The sequence below is a fragment of the Toxotes jaculatrix genome, chromosome 3 (assembly GCF_017976425.1).
Source record: "Toxotes jaculatrix isolate fToxJac2 chromosome 3, fToxJac2.pri, whole genome shotgun sequence".
NCBI classification, from domain to species: domain Eukaryota; kingdom Metazoa; phylum Chordata; class Actinopteri; family Toxotidae; genus Toxotes; species Toxotes jaculatrix.
Window position 1 is genome coordinate 12,861,540 of NC_054396.1, and position 24,696 is coordinate 12,886,235.

General features: G+C 41.3%; 2 protein-coding genes across 4 annotated transcripts; both read right to left on the reverse strand.

The window, feature by feature from the left end:
• Positions 1-547: 547 nt before the first annotated feature.
• Positions 548-8,031, reverse strand: LOC121179867 (proline/arginine-rich end leucine-rich repeat protein). 2 transcript variants are annotated; one of them, XM_041034953.1, is made up of 7 exons: positions 7,949-8,031; positions 3,368-3,803; positions 3,096-3,281; positions 2,796-2,953; positions 2,470-2,666; positions 1,448-1,523; positions 548-1,271 (listed from the first exon to the last, which is right to left on the reverse strand). In XM_041034953.1, exons 2-7 carry the CDS (start codon positions 3,797-3,799, stop codon positions 1,181-1,183), a joined length of 1,140 nt encoding a protein of 379 aa, XP_040890887.1. In that variant the 5' UTR covers positions 3,800-3,803; positions 7,949-8,031; the 3' UTR covers positions 548-1,180. The 2 variants fall into 2 exon arrangements, with proteins under 2 accessions (XP_040890887.1, XP_040890886.1); XM_041034952.1 differs by lacking the exon at positions 7,949-8,031 and adding an exon at positions 6,912-6,958.
• Positions 8,032-18,694: 10,663 nt separating this feature from the next.
• zgc:113307 (uncharacterized protein LOC553753 homolog) lies at positions 18,695-24,171 on the reverse strand. 2 transcript variants are annotated; one of them, XM_041034215.1, is made up of 5 exons: positions 24,035-24,171; positions 22,164-22,399; positions 21,647-21,971; positions 20,865-21,182; positions 18,695-19,639 (listed from the first exon to the last, which is right to left on the reverse strand). In XM_041034215.1, the coding sequence occupies exons 2-5, from the start codon at positions 22,317-22,319 to the stop codon at positions 19,488-19,490; spliced, it is 951 nt and encodes a 316-aa protein (XP_040890149.1). In that variant the 5' UTR covers positions 22,320-22,399; positions 24,035-24,171; the 3' UTR covers positions 18,695-19,487. The 2 variants fall into 2 exon arrangements, with proteins under 2 accessions (XP_040890149.1, XP_040890148.1); XM_041034214.1 differs by having other exon boundaries at positions 22,164-22,495.
• Positions 24,172-24,696: the final 525 nt, after the last annotated feature.

Sequence of the window (24,696 nt, forward strand, 5' to 3'; positions counted from 1 at the left end):
GACTTTTCCTTTGGCACATGATATGTGCAGTCTTTGTATATCATTGATCTATTAAAGGTTTGTTGTATGCTATGTTTCAGAGCAACAGGAACTAATTAGTGCAGGTCTGTTAAACATATGTTATAGTTTTTCTGATATTTCCTTACTGTTAATATAAAGGAACTACTGTCCCTAATATAAATTATATGTAAATTAGAACAAGACATTGCCCACCAAAGGACATTTCTTTTATATTCTGCATGTTAATCTTGAAGTTTAGATAACAGATATATAAATATATTGATGTCACACAAATTACAGGGCAAATTAGTTTTTTTTATGGTGCCATGTGGAACTGTTGTCTTGTGAAAGTTCTGTTTACATTCAGTATTTCTCATCAAAATGTATGTGTGTATCCTCAAAATCTACCAAACACACTGAATATTTTGATGTTCTCATAAAACATTTGCAGGGACAGTTTTTAGAACTACATTACATTACATTACATTACATTACATTACAAATGATCAAAGAAAAAACAAGAAGTCCAGTTGCCTTCAATCAACCCTTAGGATCAGAGAAAAAGTTTTATTTTCCATTATTTGTACAAAGCTTCTTTATACAGAAGAATAATATACAGAAGACTTAGAATAAAAAGAATAAAATGACATTTTTACATGGAGTACCTTGAAAATCACAGGCACATTTGGGACAGTTTCAACTACATGGTAGTTATGTTTTAAACTGGTTCTTCTGACATCCACTGCAGGTCTGTTTGTTCGTAATGGTGGCAGCTCTACTCTGATCACATCTGCGAGTGAAAATAACTACCTTCCACATCTGTAGCGTCTGTCAATGTACCTGTATTTTCAGGCTTTACTCAATCTAGTTTTTTTTTATAAACAAAAAATGATGGATAAACTGTTACTCCTACAAAAACCTAACCCTAAATGTCAGCATATCCACTATCCCTAAATCAAAGATTTACAGTTGTTTTTTATTTTTTCTGGAGCCCCTCTTTCAATAACACATTTCCACAGTATATACGGTGGATACACCTTGTGCTGCTTCACTGAGCCTGTTTTGCCTTGATTTCACTTTGCGCACAGTGACTCTGTGTGTCTTTGTGTGTGTATACAGTATGTGCATGTGTGTGGTTTACATGTGTGTGCATGCCCCCAAGCCATGAGGCACATTTCTCCTAAATGACAATAGAGTGGAGGTGTCTGAAGCACATGATGACATCCAGAGGGATGGGGGGGTTCAGGTGATTTCCATCCAAACGCAGGTACCTGAGGCAACAGAACAAGTATTTAACATGCCATTACAATGACACCTGCTTTTCTAAACTCATTAGTTCCTTATTACATATTAGTAATTTCTCTTGTTCCTATTTACTTCCTCTCAAAGGGTGCCTCTGTGCCAGGTTTTATTGTTGAGTGCCAAGATGTGATGTAATGTGACCTACCTTAGTCTGGGCACCTGGCTGTGATCGCTCAGTTCAGCCTGCAGGCTGTAAGGGCACATCAGTGTGCCATTGATGCCTGTCAGGTAAACACACACAGTCATGAATGTCAATTCTGCAAACGTCCTGCTAACGTCCTTCAACAATCAAAGAATTAAAACAAAAAAAGGCAATAGAATGAGATTATTTTACTAATTTATAATAATAATAATAATTTAATTAAATTTAATCTTGGTAATTTATTATTATTAATCGAAAGAGCTCAAGGACATTAAAAAAGACATAAATCTGAACAAACAAACAGGGTCGTGCAGTATAGCAGGAATAAAACAAATGGGATTAACAGATTACATACAAGACAACAAGGAGAGCAGATGAAAGGCAGTTAATCTGAAACCAATCCTCATAAAGACTGACTTCTGACGTGTGATGTAAACCATATAAGACTGGCATGTTATGATGATATTCCCAATTTTTCTAGTAGACACAGAGCGACATTGGGGCTCTTTAGATTTGTGTTTCTGACCACCCAAAAACTGATGTTGACTGATGTCGGCCTGATGCCATCCCTGTTAATAACTGAGAAAAGTATCAGGCTCTAACAGGAAAGCTGGAGAACACCACTCGCTCCACCACGTTCACCAGCTTGTTGGTAACTTTGACTGCTGTTTGGTGTTGGACAAGGCAGTGGACAGTGTGTTTATCAGAGCTTGAAACTGCTGCCCTTTGCATCTGGAATTACGGTAGTTGAGAACTGTGCAAGTGAATCCAAGCAGTAAAGTTGTGGGCTAGAATCCACAACTATGGGCTGAAAGATGCTAAAATGCTCTATAGAGCTCAGGGGAAGAGTCAGGTGATAATTCTCTGTGTGTTTGTCACTGTGATTTGTATTGCACTTCATTGGTCATTTGATCCTCTATAACACTATTGGCTAGTGCTAATGTCAAAAGATGAGAGTTGTTTCCATGACACGTATATTTCTTTGCCCCCTTTCTCACATATCCTGAGGATGGTGTTGGACTTACTCTCGATGCTGTTGTGGTTGAGATGCAGGTGCTCCAGGTGACCGTTGAAGAGAGGAATAGAGGCCAGCTGGTTGTGGGCCAGCTGCAGGTCCAGCAGGGTGGAAATGTTGAACACAGCCTTGGGAACTCCTTTATCACTCAGCTGGTTGTAGTTCAACCTCACAAACGCCAGGTGAGTGAAGGCTTTGAAGTAGTCTCTAAACAAGAGAAGGATGGACAGAAGGAACTGTGAGATTCAGCATCCAACCAGTGTTAAGTAATACACACAGTGTGTGTGTGTGTGTGTGTTCATCAGCTATGTGACAACATGTGCACTGTATACTTGCCTTGGGATGTCATCTATACGGTTCTTGTCCAGGAAAAGCTGAATGAGGCTACTAGGTATGCCCTCAGGCATCTTTTTCAGGACATTGTGAGCCAGGTTGAGCTGCATGAGGTTGTTCAGGCCCTTGAATGTGTTCCTTCCCAGGCCACTGTCACTCAGCTGAGGACAAAGAGTACACACCACACAGTACGACATCATTTACACACTCCAGAGATGCATACAGGCAGTTGTGACTGCTGATACCTAAACAGCACAGTGTAGTAAGATGCCCACAAAGGTGCATTTAAACTGAGCGGTTTACCTGGTTGTGGTACAGGTCAAGCAGAGTCAGATTCCCCATCTTACTGAAGGCACCAGCAGGGATCTTGGAAATACGATTCCTACCAAGGCGGAGCTGTTCTAGGCTTGCTGGGAGACCTGAAGGGACCTCTTTTAGCTGGTTACGGTGCACATAGAGAAAGAGCAGGGCCGGGATCTTCTCAAATACCTGCACAAGAAAGAGATACAAAGTTTGTTTTGGATGGATTTATGTTATTTTGAAATCATGAATATTAATCAAGGAAACTCTCTGACCTGTTTGTCTATTCGATGAATGCGATTGTTTGCCAAGTTGACCCAACGGACGTCAGTGGCGTTGACAAATGGCTCTGCTGTCACTTCTGAGATGTAGTTGTTCTGCAGGTACAAGTAGTGGGTTCTGGGTGGGATGACAGGGATCACACGGATGTTCCGGTTCTCACAGTTGAGAGAGTCCGGATAGTTTGGGGAGCATAAACACTCTCGTGGGCAGTCAGCAAAGCTGGAGGGTGGGCCCAGGATGGGTGGGGGAAAGTCTGTGGGCTCCTGGGGCTCTGGCTGTGCCGGTACAGCAGGCTTGGGGACAGAAGGCTTCCTGGTGGTGGCTGGGCGCCTTGTGGGCTTCTTTGGCCGAAGTCTCTGAGTGAACACTGCCCCCATCAGGAGGAACAGAGCCAATGCAGAGAAGAGTCCTGCGCCGGCCTTCATCGTCCTAAAACAGAGGAGAATACAGAGGTAGTTAATTTTTAGATTCTACTGTATGTACAGTCACATGGGCTGAGGAAAGAAAGAAAGAGGCCCCCCACAACACACAACCTGTCATTTTGGTTCTGCCGGGTTACCAATATGGTTAGCTAATTCTACCTATAAAAGAAGTCTAACAACTGCAAGAAATTGGCCCTTTTTCTGTTTCTTGCTCTGTGTGGGAACTGTGTGGGGCAGTGCTGACTCTTGAGTGGGCACAAATCCTGTTTCCTTGATTAGCAGGCATTTAGAGGCTCAGTACAGACCAAGACAATTGTCTCTGAGCACACAGATACACAGCTGTTTGTATTTTGATTGTTTCTATTTTGGAACATCGGGAGGTGCTGCACGTCAAAAAAAATTATTCCCAAGCCCTGTTGTTTTTTGTTCGAACTGTGTTGAGATAGAGAGTTTTCAGGGCTGAACGGGCTGAAACGGTAGTACGGAGACAAACACGAAGCAGGTTTCTTTTGGATTTTAGCCATGAAAACACTGACTGTAGTACTGTAAACCAATGTGTCCAGCACCCAGCTTTTACTGCACTTTTATTTTAACATCAAATATTGCTGTCTCTCTAAAATAAGAATAGAAGAAATCCTTTTGTTGATGACTTCAGTGTCCTGTGGGAGAGAAGATTATAAAGATTTTTACTCTTATATAGTAGTCCTCTTTACATGGTCTGCAACTGTGCATGAATCAGAAAAGAATGTTAATGAACGCTATGAATCAATTGTGATAAATAAAAATATTAGATATTTGGTTTGTGGTTTGGTAAGCAAGACGGAGAGTAGGCAAGAAAATCTAAGGCAGAGTGTTTTGTTTAATTTAATTCATTTTAAGTGTAGGAGGGGCAGGTACTGATACAGGAAATTAGTACTTATGAGGAAGAGGACAGAAAAAGTTTTGGTATAAAGGCTCTATTGTCAGCACTTTTCCAGAGGGAGAGCTGTGGAGAGGAAAACTGGAGGCCTGGAAGGTTAAAGCTCTTTGACCCAGGACATACTCAATGGAAACTGGACCAACTCCCAGTGAGACTCTCACTCATTAACTTAAAACATCATACATAAATGTTTTTTTTTAAGCTTTCAAGCATTGGTGCATAGTCCTTTTTCATCAGGAACATGTTTGGAGTGTGAATTACTGTTTCATAATTGTTTGTCTTAAAAGGCTTCTGCTTTGCATGAATTCGAACACTGATGGCATACAAACTCATCCAATACACACCCAAGAGTTTGAACTTTCACCAGGAGAGCAGAGGGGACGTGATGTTAGGTTTGATGTGCAACAGATGTATGTGACTTAGATCAGCTTTGCTCTTGTGTGTGGACTGACACAGACACAGATACAGATGTTTGACTTATCATCACAAGAATTTACCATTCAGTGGAGATAAATTCACTTTTCAAAGTGATGTCCTGTCAGGCTGTGCTGGCTGCATCTCTTCATCCCACAGTTTTAGATTATACAGAACGTCTGTCCATGTGCATTTGTTTCTTTGTTACTGTGCATTTTACCTCATCAGCATGAGCCTGCTGTAAACAATCACGACACAGCTGTCAAAATACATAAGGCTTTGGCCCTATCACTTTCCGATCACTTTGCTCCGGGTAGGAAAAGCCTCTGTCCAATTCGATAAACATCACAGATGAATCACGGGGCAGGAATGAGACATAGAGCCAGAATCTGTCCCGCCTGGAAAAACATATCTGAACTTTTCTCTGACGATGTTCCCTGGCACTGCCCTTCCTTTTCCCTCACAGCCATTCAGAGCCTCCCAGCCCCACGTTGAAAACCAGAACCAGCTCTCCTCCCCCTTGTGCTGCTGTTGTCATGACCAGTAGTCTGGCAAACAACTTAAGAATCAAAGTTAGAGATGGCTGACTCACTGGTTTGTTATTTGTGACCTCAATAAGTAAATCGGATACATATGAGCGTGAGAACTGCACTTATTGCAGCGGTTCAGAGATCCTTGTAGTAAATCAGGTGTCACTAATCTTTGGCACACACAGTCTGGCAAAACATCTTATAACACACTGACCAGCACCAGCATAGTACATAATCGTCATAAGCAGGTGGAGTTTTGGAGTTTGCTAAAAATGCTGAATTATAATTTTACAGTTTCAGTCGTCATGGGATTGTAATTTTACAGTTCCTCGACGGACAAAATCTGCCTCCTGATGCAGCTACACGATGGATCTAAGGGTGGGATTGTTTCCTCTTCTGCTGTTTCCAGGGTTAGCCATGCATTTTGAGCCTCGTCTACAGTTCAGTTTTGATTATCAGAAATACAAATTCCAAATGTTTCCACTAAAATATATTAACATAGAATTACAAGTATATTTGCTTTCTCATGATTAAAAATGTTTTCATTGCATTTTATAAAGATCAGTTACAATGCAATCACAGATGTTTTGAATATCAGCTATTACTACAAAAGTATGATTATGAAATCTTCTAATTTTGGTATTACTTGGGTATTAATACCAGGTAAAAGCCCTTTTAAAATATCACAGAAAGAGTAATTAATATCTTTGGTCAAGATCAGAACTTCAAACTGTTGTTTGTGTTACATAATTTTCATTTTCGAGAAGCTGCCAGAGAAATAAAACTCTTTGTCGCCACAAAGTCCTTGATGATGAGCTCTTTCCAAATTCTCACATTTTCTTGCTTTTTTTTTTTGGCAGAACTGTCAAGAGCTGTCATTCTTCCAACCAAAAATGATCACCAGTGTTTTGTAAAGCCACCAAAAAAGCCACAAATAAGAATCACGTCATGCATCAGAAATCTGACTCAAAATATCTGAAAATATCTGTGACTAATCAGCACAGTTAGAGATGTCTCTACATATTATTTTGCATGTGTCTGCAGAGCTTAATATGTAATTCAATACAAACTGTATCTTTTGACCGTTGTCACGACTCATCTCTGTATCTAAAAAAAAAAAAATAGTTTTGGAAAACAAAGTGCATTTCATGTTAAAATGGGCTGATACCCATACACAGTTTCAGCACTTGGTTCTGCTCTGGAAATGCACCAGTAATTGAGGTATCTGACCTCCTTTTGAAACCATCCTCACCAGCAGATGCTTTGCACTGGCGCCAAAAACATTTCCTCATGTGGGTGTGGCAGTCCTGCAGTGGCTGTGCAAAGACTGGATCTACATCTATGGTGCGTCCATCTGGATGTGCAGTGAAAGAGTTGAAAGGTGTGCCAACAAAAACAGTTGATGAACAGAAATATAATGATTATAATCCAAACTAACTGAAGCAACCAGAACTCGACACCATCAGGCTCTTGCAGACAGTCTGTTCTCCTGCCTGACTGGACACTGTCATCACTTCTTCTTTGTCCTGATCATCAGTCATCTCAATCTAGATCAAGCAATGTTTTCCTTTCACTCACTGCAAAGAAGGATTTTTTTTTTTTTTAATGTTCAGCCCACTTAAAATACAGTAAATCAGCACAGCCTGTTTTTTATGCATGCCTGAGATGTTTTAATATATCTCCACAGTGTTACTTTTCAGTTTTGTTTTTGGCCTCTGGTCAAAACTTACCCAGGTAGGATGATCCATCAGAATTTGTAACGATGAAGCAGTTTAAATTACAACTTCACAGCTGAGTAAGTAAAATTTGTTTCGGCAAAAAAAAAATAAAACTGCCTTTAAACCCTGAAGATCTCTCTGATGATCTGCAAAAGTAAAAGATCCTTCTGCAGCAGCCAGTCTGCAGTTTTTATAACCACGACGAAACTTTCCCTCTCTTCATATTTTAACTTTCGTGCAGCAGCAACCCTCCTCTCTCACTGAAAGCTGAAATCAAGGTGAGCATGCAGGAGCTGAGAAACATATCAGAGTCCAAGTGTGTGGCAGCTTCCTGGAGGACAGAGCGCTACCACTCTGTATGGCACAGTGTTTCTATAGAAACACATCAGCATGGCCCAGCAGTGCCCGTGCCAGGATTCCCCCTCAGTCCACACACACACACATACCTACTCACACACACTATGCTCTCTCTGCTTCTCTCTGATTCACACACTCCTGCCTAGATTCTTATCTTATTGATCACGCCTGATCAAAAACAACCCCCTTGAAAACAACAAATAAAGTTACTTACCTGCCTCTGGTACCTGCCCTCTTTTGTCAAGTCACAAGTTTTGTGTCTTTTCGTCTCTCTGCCTCTCTCACTCTTGTCCTATCCCTCCCTCCCTCCCTCTCCCTCTCTCTCCCTCTCTCTTTCTCTCTCTCTCTCTCTCTCTGTTTCTCTCAGTCCCTAACCCTCCCCTCCCTCTCTCTCTCTCCTTTGGTGGACAAGGCTGCCTGTTGGGTTTGTTCCCTGGCTTTTTTCCCTCTGAAGGTCACAGTGGTTCTTTCTCCCCCTCTGCTCGGCTCAGGTCCAGAGAGATTTAATCTTAATTCCTTCTGGAAGACCGCAGACTCTTTCATGTGTCCAAACTGTGTCACAGTTTGTTATTATTTTTTTCGGTCTCAGAAGAACAAAAAAACAAGGGGGCACGGCTTTGTTTGCATATTTGTACATATGCACAAGCATGTGTTTCTATATCAGAAGTCTCTGAAAAATGTTGTGGACACTGGACCTCTGGTAGGGGAAGCCCAGCTGAAACTGCATCTCTTCTCTGTCTCCCACCCACTCGGCTATTGTTTAGATGACTGCACACAGATCCAGTCATGTGTTTTTCATTAGCAGCATCTCTCTGCTGACTCCATGGCATCTTTTCTGTGTCAGTTAAATGTCTAGGAAGATTTCTTTCTTCTCCAGCATCAGTAAACGAGTCTGATTACGGAGGTTGTGGATAGTCTTTCAGGAAATGGGTCTGTGAGGTACTCTGATTAGTGTAGTGTAGAGCCTCTATTTGTGGGTGTGTGTGTGCTTACATGTCACCGGGGGTTAGGAGGTGGACATGTGTTTGCTGCCCTGCATTCCTGCAGAGTGAGCTGCAACCAAAGTGTAATGAGGCGAACATATGTGGGGAAAAGTCTCAAACACACGTGTACATACGTGTGGCTCCTTCTTCCACTTTCCCCTTACCTCCTTTCCTGCACTCCTGTCTCCTATTCACTCGCCATTCACCAGGTCTGGGATACTGGGATACTGAGCTCAGCTGGGACAAACATCTGGACCAGACTGGTCCCGACTCAGAGAGGGAAGGATACTTCAACAAACAGAACAGAGAGGGAGAAAAAGAAAAAAATGTGAACATGTAACAAATACGTCACTTTTTGGGTGGTTGCTGTTTCTCTCTCATCTTGTCTGCTACTATTATAGACTGTGAGAATACTGTTTAATGACTTAACTTCTCTGATCAAGTGCAGCAACCTAATTTCTCTGTGAAGGTTTTTTATTTTGTGCAGGAATGACATCATTGGAAAGAGTTGCTCATTAACAGCAGTGTATCATGATTTGGTTTAATGTTTCATGTATCATGTCCACAATGTAGGCTACGTTCATCAGAAATAAATTTGGAACAGTACATTTAGAACATTTAAATGTAATAAACTAGAAATTAAAGCAAAGGTGATTCTCTGAATGAGGTGGTCTGCCACAAATTGTTGGTATCCGGCTTCTGTTTGGCACTGTGCCGATGCTAAATGTGACGGGCTCGGCCTGTGGTTGCAATGCTGTTTCTACAGAGGTGCAGCAACAGCAAGTCTACTAATGTTGAATCCATGGATGAATCACCAAACGCTCCAATACCAGCCACAGGTCTTGGAGCCTGAGGGGTCACAGGTGGCCCAGAAGGCTGAAGGTCATTAAGACGTGTCTTTGCAAAATGGAGGGGGACAAACACAGAGGGACCAGGAAAGCCACTGGTCAGCACTGCTTTTTAAACTTTTTCTCACTTTGCCTGAGCTGTTCACATTTTTAGGCATAAAAGTCACAACATTCACCCCCTCTGTTGACAGTGAGCCCTGAAATAAGAGCGACGTCATCATAGTTGTATTTCCTTGACTTCAGCTTTTCAAGTGTTTGCTTGATGACCATCTCCTGTTTTTCTTTTCTGACCTGCCGCAAATCTGTCTGTTGTATTTGGCGTCTAATTTGTTACTTAGCTGAATCTTTGTGGGCCTGCTGGTGTGTTTATTAATGTTATCACCTCGTTTTTCTGTCAGCTCCAGCTCCCTGTGTGGACCACATGTAATATGGTGCCTCCCAGAAGTTTACAGTTGTGCAGTCGCATGGCCATCGTCTCATAGTTCTGCCCTGATACACTGTACATGTATCAGTCATACAAAGAATAAACGTTGATATATTGCATTTTTCTCTTTGTATTTATCAGAGCTTAAGTACCAAACTTTTGAGGATTAAACTGTGTGGTTTGGATTTGCATGTGAAAACTGAGTCACATGGCCTGTGGAATGTAGCTGTTTGGCCTGCAGCTCTCAGACACACACACAGAGTCTGGACAGAGATGGTCGGATGTCAGTGCTCTGTTTTTCAGGGCTGAATTCAACCTGTTGATTCAAGACGAGAGATATTTATAGGCCAGACAACCTGCGTTTACTGCAGGAAATCTTTAAGAAGCAGTCCTCCTCGTTTCTATTACATACTGCAGCAGCTGTTTTCTAAGCAGATGGAGAGAGGGAGGCAGGCTCAGGCTCCAGCCCAAAATGACTTGGTGTGTGTATAATAAGCTGAGAACTTTCCAAGAACGGCCTGTTCTGTCATCTGCAGAGTGATTTGGATGATTGAGTTGTTTGGTTTAAAGGGGACGTGCATGAGCGTCAGCCAAAAATGTTCCCAGAGGAAATGCAGCCAGAGAAATACTAATTCTCTCCCCAACATTTACAGACAACTTTTTAATCTGTTTCACAACAGAAACAAGATGATACAGCATCTTGTAAGCACTGTGTATACATACCTAAGTTCAGCAGGCCGCACCCACTTTCTCCTTTCCAAAGTCAACTCAAAAATCCACAGCTTTGGACGCCCACCTTGGCAAATGCTAACAGTCTTTCATAAAACCAAGTTTTTACAGTATTCTCATTGTCTTTGCCCTTGAACTTTTTCATACAAAAGTAAATTTATTGTCTCGTGAATCATTTTATGATTACACAAATGACATTATTATTGTATTAATCATGAATAAACTTTGTTATCCACTTAAAACAATGCTGGGTGTTTATGGGAATATGAGAGATTTGAAGCATAAATGTTCGGCAAATGACGTGAAAACAAACTCTGCGTACTGATAGGCTCCCTTCAAAGCTTGTTTTATCTGCCAAAGCTTGTTTTTTTGTTCAGTTTTCATGCTTTTGCTGATAGCTACACCACCAGGAACCTGCCTAGGAGTAGGACACTGTGCACAACAGGTAGTTGGAAAGCCCTTACCTATGAAGTCAAATGGAAAATATTTCTGTCATTATAACTGGTAAAATTGGTTTCTATCTATCAAAATAAATGCCAGTGAATTACACAGTCTAACTTCTAAAATATTTAAACCATGTGTCTCTTATGCAGGGTTTTCATAGCAGTGAACCACCAGTGTTATAACCCACACTGAACACCATCAGTAACTGTGGATCCCAAAGGCAGCTGATGGGACTGAGAAGCATTACATCATGCATGAAATAGTACAACACACGCTTTTAACCAAGAATAGTCAGTATATTGTTGAGCATGCCAGTAGAAACAAGCCACCTGGACGGTGGACATTTCCAAATCAAAGCTCATCCATAATGAATTAAATCAAACATTGTCCAGCCCAGACAGGCCTCAGCTCACGCACTGTTTACACACAATCTGACGAACTTCCGTTACAACTGGTGCAGTGACTGATAAGTTACTCGCTATTTTTTCAGCAATGTTTTTCTCCAAAAATGAAAAAAACAAACACGTGCCAGAGCATTGTTATGAGTGTGACCGGGTCTAATCCACAGCTGACTGTGATCACATGACTGTGAATGATCATTTGAAGACATCCTTCTGTATGCTGGCTTTATGTGTACTGTCAAGCCAGAAACCATGATGAAGCCATGGTGAAATGTTGGTTTGTTTAAACCGCATGAAATACATGACTTTTCTGTGCCTTTCATTAAAAGACAGATCAGGCATCTTCTTTTCTTTTTCTCGTTTCTCATTGCTGCACTTTATTTTGATTGTTGTATCTGAGCTTAATTAGCACTTTGTGATCGATCACAACAGTTTGAAGTCACAGGGAGATGCTCTGTTAATACTTGAGAGTAACGCTTTGTTTTGCAAGACTTCATATTAAATTCAAGCCTAATTCGTTTGCTTCTTCTCATCTGCATTTCCTTAACAGTGCCTGGAATTTAATGTTTGGTCCTCATAGTTACTGTTGCTATGCCTGTCAAGTTTTCTTGCATGACACATGCAATTTACTGTGATAACAGTGGCACATTTACTGAAAATATCCCAGTAATTTTTGGAAACAATGGGTTCTTGATTTCAGAGGTAGACAGAAGCAGGCTTCTCATTTCTAGATGGCAACTGTTGTTAGCTGAAATGACAACTTTTACAGGCAGGAGTGATCATCTATAGCTAACAAGCTTATTAACCACAGCGTCCAGCTGACATATAATGTTTCCAGCTGAACTGGTAAAACCAGAACCTTGTAAAACCTTGTAAAGCGTTCTGTGCTGTATATGATGCATGATGCTAGTTAGTAAAAAAAAAAAAGAAAAAAGAAAAAAGAAAAAAAAGCTGACATTAGATGTAGAGTGTCACTCAAACCACAGTCTCATGCATGGAGCCTCAACATGTTGTGAAATCCAAAACTCAGAGAGACAGCTCCAAGTTACAGCTGCTTGGGGTGGGGGAGATGGATTCAGTCATTTGATTTATAAATTCAACTGACTGAATTTTTAAAATATCAACCAAGCATAACGGTCTTTACCCGGACCCAGATAATCCTTCTACTGAAGGAGGTGCATGAGTGTGTTGAACAAGTTTTTATTTTATTGCTTTTCGCTGCACAGTAATTTGGAGACAGGAAAGAGAGAAGATGTTTACACAGATGGAGTCTTTTTGAGGGAAAGGAAGCACAAGCTTACCATGCCCATATGCTTCATGGTATGATATGATGTGGTACTGTTGTGGTACAGTGGTGTGTGTGCATGCATGTGTCCATATTGTGTTGGGTAACTTGCATGTGTTTCACATATGAAGTTCTTCACTGGTTCCTCAGTTAAATATGGAATGTGTGATATGGAGTCCATAAGTAGTCGAAGTCTCCTCTCACACGCAACGCACATAGTTCACACATACGTTCCACCTGGACCCTAAACACTACAGCTCCCACCTTTTACCACTCCGACGCAGCCACCTAAACCCCTGCCCCACCTCCTACTTCTCTAAATGTTTAGTCAGCAGGCTAATGAAATTGTCATGGAGAAAAGAAAAAACACTGTAACTCACGCTGCTCTGAGTTGTGTTGCATTATCAGCTGCCTAAACATGGTTCTGAGAAAATCATCCAGCGCAGAGACTGTGGGAAAACCTCATGATATAGTGTCGTAAAAAGTTCCTTTCAGTCTTCTGACAAACTCCTCTGTATCTCCTTCATGTTAGATGTCACAGCTATTGTTAAAAAAAAAAAAAAAAGAAATAGATGTGGGAGCATCTGGCATTTGTACTAAGAATGTGTTTATTGTTCATTTCCTTGGCTAAAGCTACCAGTCTCAAGAACAGAAGATTTTGTGAAGATTATGTGTTCCCTGTCATATTTCTGAGGCTCATTACAGTGAACCGATGACCATGGCAATAACTGAAATTCAAAAATTAATTGCTGCCATAAGTAAAAAACAAACAAACAAGCAAAAAAAGATGTGAACATTCTCTCTTTTGCGATGAAGAGTTTTTACCACGAGACTGATGACCTCGTAAAGCAGAAGTAACTCTCTTCAGACCTTAAAGGAAATACAAGACAGCAGAATCAGCATCTCTCTCTGTGTATGTGTGTGTGTGTGTGTGTGTGTGTGTGTGTGTGTGTGTGTGTGTTTAATGAGAGAGCTGGAGGTCTTAGTCTTGCTTGTAAACAGGCCTGTAAATGAAACTAACGGCTTCCTCAGTCATCTCGCCAAAACCAGAAGTACCATACAAGTATTTAGACATAATTTCTCCTCCCAGCAACAAACAGACTCTTCACACAGCTGGGAGGTCCAAACCTCTGTGTACAGTGTATTACTCCCCTGTTAGAGTCAGTTGGTCCATCATCCTGTCCAACAGTTTTGTTTGATGCTTATTTGTTAAACACTGATTTTAAGAGAACTGTCAGGACAGTGACAGTGATATCCTGCATCTGACTCCTCAAAGCAAATGCAAAAAACACAACACTGTTTCTCCAATTCAGTGTCCTGCAACCACTGGAGCACTTGACCTGCCAGCCAGACCTGAAGTCAGTCAGGATCTCAGGACAGCAACAAATAACACTCAAACCAGCCAGTGCTTCCAAGTCAGTAACCTAAAAATCTAATACTTTATCTAAAATCCAAATAGTCTACCTTGAGGATAAACTGGAGGACAAGACTGCAAACTTTTGCCAAGTAGCTGGCTAATCTATTGTCACAAAGGCACAGTAGCAAGCTGCAAGCTCCAATAATATTTTTTCATCTTATAAGGAACAATAAAAATCAAGAAAAAGAAAAAACTTCTGCTGGTGCAACTTGTGGTCTTTGTTTGTTAACACACTTCATCTCTAGTGCATATTGTTAGCATTAAACTTGGCATTAGCTTGGCAATTTAAATTGCCACCCTTTACTTAAGCCTGCATTAAATGATTTTTCCACCACCTGGGGAAAGCGTAGTGAGCTGTGGCCTGGAGCAAGATTAGCAGTAACTTGGAGTCATGTTTCAGACAAAAAGACCTCTATTCTCTCTGTTTAACTGTATTTTGGTCTCTGCCAACTCCTGAGGGAAATATCTGGAACTTTAGCTTCCAAATGCTCAACTGTCATAACCTGTCAGTCGCTAACTGAGTCTGTCTGTCGTCTGTTTGCTGCTGAGCAGTTAGTGCACATAAAAAAAGCTTCCCATTGAGGCAGGAAATGAGGTTGATGAGAATGGTGAGAGTGAATCAAAACAATAATGATGCATGATCGTAAAACCAAAACAAGCTGAAAGATGCTAAAAATAGCTCCATAGAGCTGAGGGGAACTGCAGAGTTAGGTGATATGTGGTGATGTTTGGGTTCATCACGACAAGTAACCATTCATATTGCACATTTTTTCAATTGTTAATGTAAAGCATATTGATTAGTGCTACTTTAAGAAACTGAGGAAGTAAGTATCCCTTTACCCAAGTCCCAGACTTCTGAATCTCTACCCAGCTAATTTTCTCTGCTGTACAAATTCACAAACTGTTTTTCTAGAAAGGAATGGAAACAAATCAAAAACCAACTAAGAACCATCTGGAAATATTAACAGTGCTAACACAAGCCATTGGCAGCAGAGGATACAATTAGAATGAGATTCAAAAGATCCACTCAAAAGAGTTTACATCTAACCTGAGGATATAGTGTGTGTATAGGAGAGTGTGTTTCTGGGGGCAGAGGGATGTGATATGTGAGGGGTCCCGAGCTCTGCAGCTCTCTATATTGCTGTAATGACACCACAGGGAGCATCATAGCAGATTGTTTTGACCGGTGGTTTCCAAGGCACGGTTTTGTTCAGAGGAGAGAAATAGCCAGAGATTTAATGATTCCACCAGTCACCGTTTTATTCTGTTTTTAAATGGCTGCAAATATAATCCCCCTAACTATGAATAACATCTAAACTAACATGAATTAATGTCTTTCTGCGATCCACATTTTATTAAAAAGGACTATCATCTAAGGTTTCAGACCAGAAAAGGAGGACTCCACTAAAATAAATAATATCACTTGGAGTTAGTTTGTTGACTTGAAACCGACATCTTCCAGTTAAAACACTTCTTTTTTTTCTTTTTTTCCATGTTCATTTGACATTTTTTTCCACTACATTTAGATTCTCTCAGCTGAGCAAATCAGTGATTCTGGAATTTATGATGGAAATACCGATTAGATATCAGCCATTCACGATTAAGGGCAATGACCACTTCAGTGTCTTAGAAGGTAATGCAACAAAAGCACATTCACTCCATGGCTCATTCCACTGTGAGGTGCCAGGCAGCTTTTCAGGTGCTCACATGTGCCATCTGGCTCTGCAGTCCCCCCCCCCCTGCAGTGTTAACGCCAGCCAGCTGGCAATTCCAGAAAACCTACATCTGAATGTTCCCAACTTTTCGAGAGACACTGATGAGGCCTCACTAAAACAGACCACGTACCACATTTCAAATGTGTTTTTCTTTAATATACAGGTATCGTTGCTGTTAATCAATCTGTGCTTTACATTTGATCATCGTGCCTCATGGCTTTGAAAATGAGGAATGCAGCAGAGGTCTGGTTTTAGTGTGCAAGAACGACAGATTTACAAGACTACCACAGAGTGCAGTAAAACAAAGAAAAATTGGGAGAAAAATCAAGTTTGAGGTGAAAAGTAGAATTAATACCACATTTATAAATGTGGGTATGCAGATGACAGCATCAGTGTGTTAGAAAGTATCTGTAGCACTGACTTCTGAAAAGAAAGAAATGAAACACGATTCAAAGGATAGTTTTGGGAAATATACTTATTTACTTCATCAGTGTCACTCTCGTATCTCTGTTGAATATGAAGCTAAAGGTAGCAGCCAGTTAACTTAACTTAGAATAGAGACTGGAAAACAGGGGAAACAATTAGCCTGGCGTTGTTTGATCTGCACAGAAACCAAAGTGAAAAAAGTGAAAGTTGTGGTTTTATGTCAGGTTATGTGACTTCTTTTCCCGAAGCTAGCTAAGCTTTATATTTAACGCAAAGATAATTCTCAGAGGAAAAAGCTGATGAGCTTGTTTTCCAAAATGTCGAGCGACTCCTTTAAGATAGCTTGATGAAGCAGTGTAGTGTTTACAGCCTCTCAGCTGCAACATGGAACCAGTGAACTTTTTCCTTCAGCTTGTCTCCATCCAGCATGACTTCATGCGTACCCAGTACACAGCCGGCAGGTCGTCACTGGGAACAAGCTTACACAGACTTTTATGGTTAATGCTCGTCCCTCAAAGGAACTCTGTGTGAGTGACTCCTACTTCTGGTAAAAGTGTGTCCAGACATAGCACGAGTCTGATCAAACCATCAAACACACTCAAAGCCTTTATAAGACATGGTGTCACCTGGAAAATATGGCAGAGGGTTTAGTAATGGTACATGGAACACACACACACACATACACACACACACACACACACACACAGAGGTAGAGAGAGCAAGAGACAAACAGTACGTACTTTCACTAGTTACTGGTAAGTATTTGAGACCTTGACTCAACTTCTGTGTCTTCAGGCACAGAATGAGTCAATTTTACAGATTCAAACATTGTTCTACATTTAATGGCCCCAATATGTTGAACAAATAATCACAAAAAAAGGATGTTGTGGTTCCCATCCTCAGGGTTAAGACCCCAAAAGAGGGTTGCAAGATAAACCTGAGTGACAAGATGATTAACAGGATGGGAATAAATCAAAAACTGATGTTTTTATAAACATTTCTGTTTTCTTTCGAAATATTGGATAGTTTCACCTTGTCAGACCTCTAAAAATGGTTTGAAATAAACAATAAGCGCAGAAAATCTCTCATTTGTGAATATATAAAATATTAAAATGATGATAAGTGGTGGTAAACTTTGGTTTGTTTTGATGGGGTACATCCAAAGGGGGTGGGAACATCTTTATCTTGCAACGCAGAAAACTGTATTGCATTTACATTAATGAACTAGTGCTGCTCTCTTGTTTTGTGGTATGTTGATGACACCGTGCAGGCATTTTATTTACTGATTATATAGATAAAAGCAGACTCTAATCCACCTGAGGTTGCTCTAGCACATTTAAATACACGTCTGAGAGGCTTTCTTCATAATTATGAGTATCTATGTCAGTCATAATTAGATGCCGAGTAAATGATGATACATGGAAGTCATAATCATGAGATATAGGAATCATAATGATATTCCTTCAATTGCTATCTTGCTCCTCCTTAATCTTTTCAAATAAGTTTCAAATAAAACTCCCACACAGGTCTGGACTGAATAATGTGAGCAACTGACAAAAAATGACAAACGCTTTTCTGTTAGTGAAGCTACTGATTTTGACACAGGCAGCAATCTTATCTATATATTTTTGTCACTGAGAGCTGTACGTCCATGCAGCATTCGAGCTCAGCCCTGTTCTCCTAAGTCAGTCGGATGCTTTCTCCAATATAGTAAACTGAGATGACATCACGACACAACACAAACTTGAAAAACAGGACTCAGAAATGTTATATACAGATGAAAGTCAACCGAGGTGAATTCTTCAATGGATCATCAAGAGCCAAATGTTTGCTTTTCTGCTTTCAGTATACAACTGGTTGTGTTTGCCATTTTCAACTGAATATAACGGCTTCCTTTCATACTGTACACGTTACATTTCTGCTTGGTGTTTATACTGTTCACAACATAGCTGAACTCTTTCTAATAAACATACCATTTACTGGTTCAGTCCACACTGTCTGAACTGACTATGGATGATTTGAAAGCTGGGTAGTTGATTGTTTTTGTTGATTGTCACAATGGAAAACAATTTATTCAGTTTTTATAAACAAAAAAGAAAATAACTGTCATATTAAAATTATTTTTAATTTATTCATGACTCAGTGAGTGCATGCATACAAAAGTAATAAGATACATGTGTATTGTATTTCACTTGATTTCTTTATTCGATTGATTTTTATTTTGGCATTTTAAATCTTCCATAGTAGACAATTTGGGAGCATCACTGATACATCATTGCCCCATTCAGTTTACATATTTTGCATTTTGATTACTACTTAATTTTTTTTTTTTTTTTGCACATTGAGCCAATGATACCTTCTTTTATTATATAAGAAAAAGTCACAGTAAAAAACATGAAAAACAGCTTGACAAATCTGGATTGAAGCTAACTGTTGTTTTGGGGGAGAGATTTGAAGGTTTTCAGTAGCTGCATCAAAACATTATCATATTCCACCAAGCTCTAGTAGTGGACTGGTGTGGCTGTTTAACTCTGTCCAGCGAACTGAGTCAGATTCTCTCAAGGGAGAGCTACTGAATTTTGCCATTCATACATATTTCCCTTTGCCCTAAGACAGCTCACTTTAACCAGAGCACATTATTCTCTACAGTTAGAAATGAAGGGGGTTTGTCACAGCTCCTATTTGGTAATAACACACAGATGTACAACCCTGCTGAGGCTGAACTTGGAAAAGATGGAATGAGAGAGAGAAACCCAAGGGAATGCACTGGTGGTATGAGAATTGTTTTGATCAGAACTTCTGGCATTATGATAAAAATAACACTGGTTTAGTGGACGAGTTCAAGCTTCGGCATCTTTTGAAGGTCAGCTTTCCCTTCAGTGTCTGGCTGTGTATCTGCATATTGAAGACTCAGCAAATTAGAGTCTCCTTCTCTGGTTTCTAGCTTTAAGGCCGAGTCATTTGAGCTCACAAATGATTCGCTGGCTAACAAAGCAAAACTCTTAACTTGAGCCATATTATTCATTGGATCGCTAGATGAGGTTGGGCAGTCACATACAGTAATCCTAATTTTGGGTAGTGTCAGATGTAAATATTTTCAAGCACCCGCAGGCAGAAGACCCAGCCAGACGGCAGCTGATGGTAGGACATTTTGTTTCCATCCAATCGTAGGACCTTGATCCTGGAGTAGGACACAGGTCCCACCTCTCTGCAGAAACTGGTCACGTTGAACTCTGTGGTGAACAGACAGAAAACAGGCAGGCTTTTTAAATCATATACAGACCACATTTTATTATTAGAGACCCATTATTCACCCTTGTGACAGCCATTTGCTTATTGCTGTGTTGTCAAAACATTGTAGAGATTAAACAGGTCCAGAGAGAGCTTTGATTTCACATCATGTACCATGTGCTCATCATGTGTAAACTCTTAAGATGAAGCCCTTCAATTACTTTCATTATCTGTGCAGGCTGCAAACGTCCCTCGTCCTCTCATAGAGTCTGCATTTACCATTAGATTTCTTGCAGGTGCTGTGGTGCAAATGGAGGCGAAAGAAACCACAGCATCCTCCTCTGCTTTCTCGCTTCTTTTCAGTAGTCGAGTGTCACTCAGCTCAGACTGTGGGCTTTGGCAGACAGGAACCGTGGTAGCTGTAAGGCTGCTAGCTAGACGATGAGGTGTGTGTTATTGTGGAAGTGTTTTGCCGTCTGTCTGTCTCGTTGGGATGTAGTCCCGCTGTCTGCTGCATCATGCACTGACAAACAAGAACACATTTTCACTCTGCCAGAGCCCGGGAGCCAAAAATTGCGCACCAGGTCACTGCTGCTGGATGGTCATGTGAGTCAAAATGTGGGCAAGGCTGATGCACTGTGATAAAAATCCTACCTGTCAAAAAAGACCAGAGTGATGGGGAGCAGACAGAGAGAGAGAGAGAGACTGAAGAGGGGAACAGCATGTGCTTCTGGCTCATCTGGCGTTCTTACCTCTGAATCCATCACAGATGTTTTCATACCGCTCTTCTCGCCTCTTTGCTGGCCATCCAACCACCCAATATTCCCTCCCCTCTTCTCCACCCTCTTTTCCCTTCTTTTCTTTCCATGTCTCTCTCTGAGTCCCTCCCCTCCCTTCATTCCCGCTTCTTCCATTTCTGACTTGCCTTGCATGCTAGTTAACCCAACCCCAGCTCCTCTTGTGCCTGCATGCAGTGAAGAGAGCCAGCTGTTAAGATTTCTTTACAGTCACATTTTTCACCCCTCTTTCCTCAGAGCAGAAGGTGGTTGCCCACATATCCCACTAATGCTGCACTTGAAGAACACATGAAAGTGAGCAGGTGTGTGAAATCAGCATTTCCCAGACAGGAAGTGACACCTCCACATTCACAATGTGAAAGGTCACTGCAGCTTTGTGTGTGTGTGTGTACACATGCAGGTTTTCTTTCTGTGTATGTGTGCACCTCACCTCGTATTTCATTGGCCTCCAGGTAGAGGTACTGCAGGGTGGTGGGGACTGTGGGAATGGTGGTAAGTTTGTTATAAGAAAGGTCCAATTCCACCAAGCTGGAGAAGTTGAAGACCGCTGGGTCAATGCCACCGCTCTGCAAACCACAGTGACTTAGACGCAGGTACTTGAGGTTGAGGAGCCCCACAAAATTGTCTTTGTCCAGCCCAGAGAGAGAGTTACTGGACAGATAGAGCTGCTGGACTGAAGGAGGTAAATGCTTGGGGACAGATGAAAACAAATTCCCACCGATGTCCAACAAATTCAGACTGACCAGACCTCCAAGACAACAGGAGAGGATAAAAACACAAACAGGCAACAATTAATAATGAGTGTAAACATTTCCAGTGTTAGATATAAGTACATAGTCATTCTGTTCAGAGGTCAAACATCAGAGAGTCAGATGTAGGCCTTATCAGTGCAACAAACACTGACCTTTCTCACATGGAAGATATTTTTAAAAACTTAGACACGTAAAGTAAGACGTTCAGATATACCAAGTAGGTAACACGTTAGTTACAGGAGCAATAAACCACAACACAATATACCGATTTAATGTTGGAAGGTCAATTGTATTTATGAGTTTTCTAAATTTTCATTAACAAATCATTGCTGACAACTGTCCAAGCAGCATACTGAGTCTAAGCTTTGCCTTGAAGAAAAGTTGTTCTTCAGAGGTGTCTTCACATGTATGAAATGTATACGATGCATTTATAATGAAAGGAAATGACACATTACACTACCTTTGAGGTCTCCCTCTTTGATGGTTTGCAGTCTGTTTCCCTGCAGCAGCAGAAGCGTTAAGTTGTGCAGGTTCTGGAAAGCTCCAGGGCTGATGCTGCTGATTTGGTTGTGGGCCAGTCGCATCTGCTTGAGTCCTGCTGGTAGCGCACTGGGGACTGAACTCAGGTGGTTGTGGTTGGCAAAAAAGTAGCGCAGCTGGGTCTGGTTCTGCAGGGCAGACTGGTCCAGCTTGTCGCTCTGCAGCTGGTTATGGTCCAGGATGAGCCAGCGGAGCCCAGAAACGTTGGCCAATACAGAGGAGGGCAGGGACGAGATGTTGTTACCCTGGGAATAACAGAAAAAACATTGCCTGATGGGTTTTGTCTTTTCACATTTCCACTTAAAATATCTAAAGTATAGAGCAGTGGAGGTCAGTTACCGTACAATGTGAAGAGGAAATGAAAAACCACTATGGGTTAGTGGCAGACCATTGTAAAGATAAACCATGCTCAGTGCCTGTGTCAGAGTTTTTCTTGCCTGTAGAAACAGGTATTGAGTTCTGCCCGGCAGGCTGTCAGGGATGTCAGCCAAGCCTCTGTGGTCACAGTAGAGTGCTGTGGGCCACTGGATGGGGCAGTCACATTGTTGAGGGCAGGCCTGTGGGTTGTTAGCTCGGAACCAGGCTGGGTCCATCCGCCCCCGCAGGCTCAGCACACTGGGCTCACCCAGCAGGCGGTTAATCCACAGAGGAACACCTCCGTAGTCCACATCAGCTACAACAGTGGCCAAAGCAGAGTGAAAAACACACAGCAGTGGCAACACAGCGCAGCGCAGGAGAGCCATGGAGACAGCTGGTGAGATATGCAATCCTACAAATTAAACATGAAGATAAAGGTGTTAAATGGGAACTCTGCAGATTTTACATGTTAAAGCTGTGTAATGTCTTCCTTGGCTCTGGGAAAGCTTAATCTGAGAAAAATACTTTAATAATATCACATGGGTGTCTTGGCTTGGGCATGGGAACAACACATTTTTTTAACAGAAAGCGTGGAGTCTGATTTGGGCATTTACCTGACAGGGAGAGTCCAGTGAAACATGCTATTGAGCTGTGTACTGGGAAGTATAGGATACAGAGTTTTAGGAGCTTGACCCATATAATTACTACAGCAGGTGTTGACCAGTAACTTTTTTTTTTTTTTTTTAACTAACTATGCATATGGTATGTCTCTAGGGATAGCTATGTTTGTCCGTCTGTCCACCACTTTGTTCCAGACTGAAATATCGCAACAACTAGTCGATGCATGGCTAAGAGGCTTTGTACAGACATTCATATTTCATTGAGGATGAAGTGGTGATCCTCTGACGTTACTTCTAGTGACAGCAGCAGGTCAAATTTTTTCACTTCAGCAAAGTATCTTGAAATCTACCAGGGTTAGAGTTAGAGCTGCCAAAAAAATCTGTACAGATATTCATATCCGCCTCAGGATGAGTTGTAATAACTTTGGTGATCCCTTATTTTTTCCAGCACAGCCATCAGGTTAAAGCTTCAATTTGTCCAGTATCTTGGTTTATGACCCAGTACTTACAAAACTAAGGGGCTTCCCATCAGCCTCAGCTGTAACTTGTGTTTAATACTAATCAAAAAATGTTGAAATGCTACCCATTAGCTGTAGACCATTAGTCTTGTTTAATCTGTCTCTCGCAGGTCCTCCATCTTAACGGGACTGCAGCACTACAGTAAATAGCAGGAGTACCCATTTAAGAACTGATTCAACCCTTGAACTAACTATTGAATGTGAAACTACTGAAAATGAAAACTTGTTATTCATCTGAAGCATTGAAAATCAAGATGACATTTTCAGGGTGAGGTCAATCAAGGTCAGTTTTTTTTATACCTTGAATTAACAAATTTGTATTACATTAAGGGAAATTGTGCAACAGTGTTTGAAGTGCAGCACAAGCTGACATGGTTGCTTTTGCATACACATTTCTTTGCAATGAAACCTCTGATTATGAAAGGGAACTATCTATATTTTCCCTGCATGCACAGCAATTGATGGTTACGGTAATACCCACAAAGCAGGTTTGCACAAAAGCACACACGCAAACAACACACATAGAGACTCTCAGTTACTGTATCACAGCAGTTAGTAAGAAAGGTTTGCATCATCAGGAAGTTTGATTTGATCAGCATGTTGCATTTTGCCTTTCTCACCTACATGTCCAGTCTTATGTGTAGCACATGCTCAAAAGGTTGCCAAGAGATTAGCTGAGTTATGCAATCATGCCTTATCAAACCAATTGTAACAAGTATTTCCAAGTGAAACAGGCACAGGCTGTAGTTTTGCCTGCCTTGTAAAGAGAGGAAATTGAGTCAGACAAGAAACAAACAGCAAATAGACACTTACCTGCTGATCAGGAGCTGCAGAGCACAGACAGGTTGTCTAAAATTTCCAGTGAAACACTCCGTACCCTCGGGAGCTGTATGGAACGTAGTGTGCGTTAATGGGTCTGCATGTGTGTGTGTGTGTCTTTTCAAGCTAGCAGCAATGTTTACCCACTGTCTAATACATTCCCTGTCTTCAAATGCTGCCCACATCCCAGACCCCAGACCTCCTCCATTATCTTCCCTCTCTCACTTCTTCCTTTTCCCTTCCCTCAGCCCTCGGCAACAGTTGAACCCACAACATTTGGTGGAAACTTATTTGCTTGTACCATGGAGATGCATAAAAAATACACAAAAAGACTGAGAAGGACTGCTGGAGAAGGGAGAGAAAAGGAAAGAAATCAAATGAGGGCAGTGGATCAGTTTGGATTCTGATGGGCTTTCAGCTAATCTGAGACAAATTTGATCAGCATTCAAGTATATCATCTTGTGTGTGTGTGTGTGTGTGTGTGTGTGTGTGTGTGTGTGTGTGTGTGTGTGTGTGTGTGTGTGTGTGTGTGTGTGTGTGTGCGTGTGTGTGATTGGGTCTGGTCTGCCTGGAGGCATTCAAGCCACAAAGTACCTGGGGAGCCAAAGAGACCATTCTGTGTGTATATGTGTGAGTCTTTGTGTGTACATCTGTGT

Bases quoted from the DNA above. Each gene is read 5' to 3' on its own strand.
- LOC121179867 (XM_041034952.1), bottom strand. From the start codon at position 6,943: ATGTTTTTGGCGCCAGTGCAAAGCATCTGCTG. The intron at 2,954-3,095 runs GTAAACCGCTCA...CTTTGTCCTCAG, and splicing joins TTGACCTGTACCACAACCAG to CTGAGTGACAGTGGCCTGGG. The intron at 1,272-1,447 runs GTAGGTCACATT...CTGTTGCCTCAG, and splicing joins AGCCAGGTGCCCAGACTAAG to GTACCTGCGTTTGGATGGAA.
- zgc:113307 (XM_041034214.1), bottom strand. From the start codon at position 22,469: ATGGCTCTCCTGCGCTGCGCTGTGTTGCCACTGCTGTGTGTTTTTCAC. The intron at 21,972-22,163 runs GCAAGAAAAACT...TGTTATTCCCAG, and splicing joins CTCAATACCTGTTTCTACAG to GGTAACAACATCTCGTCCCT. The intron at 21,183-21,646 runs GTAGTGTAATGT...GTTGTCTTGGAG, and splicing joins CAAAGAGGGAGACCTCAAAG to GTCTGGTCAGTCTGAATTTG.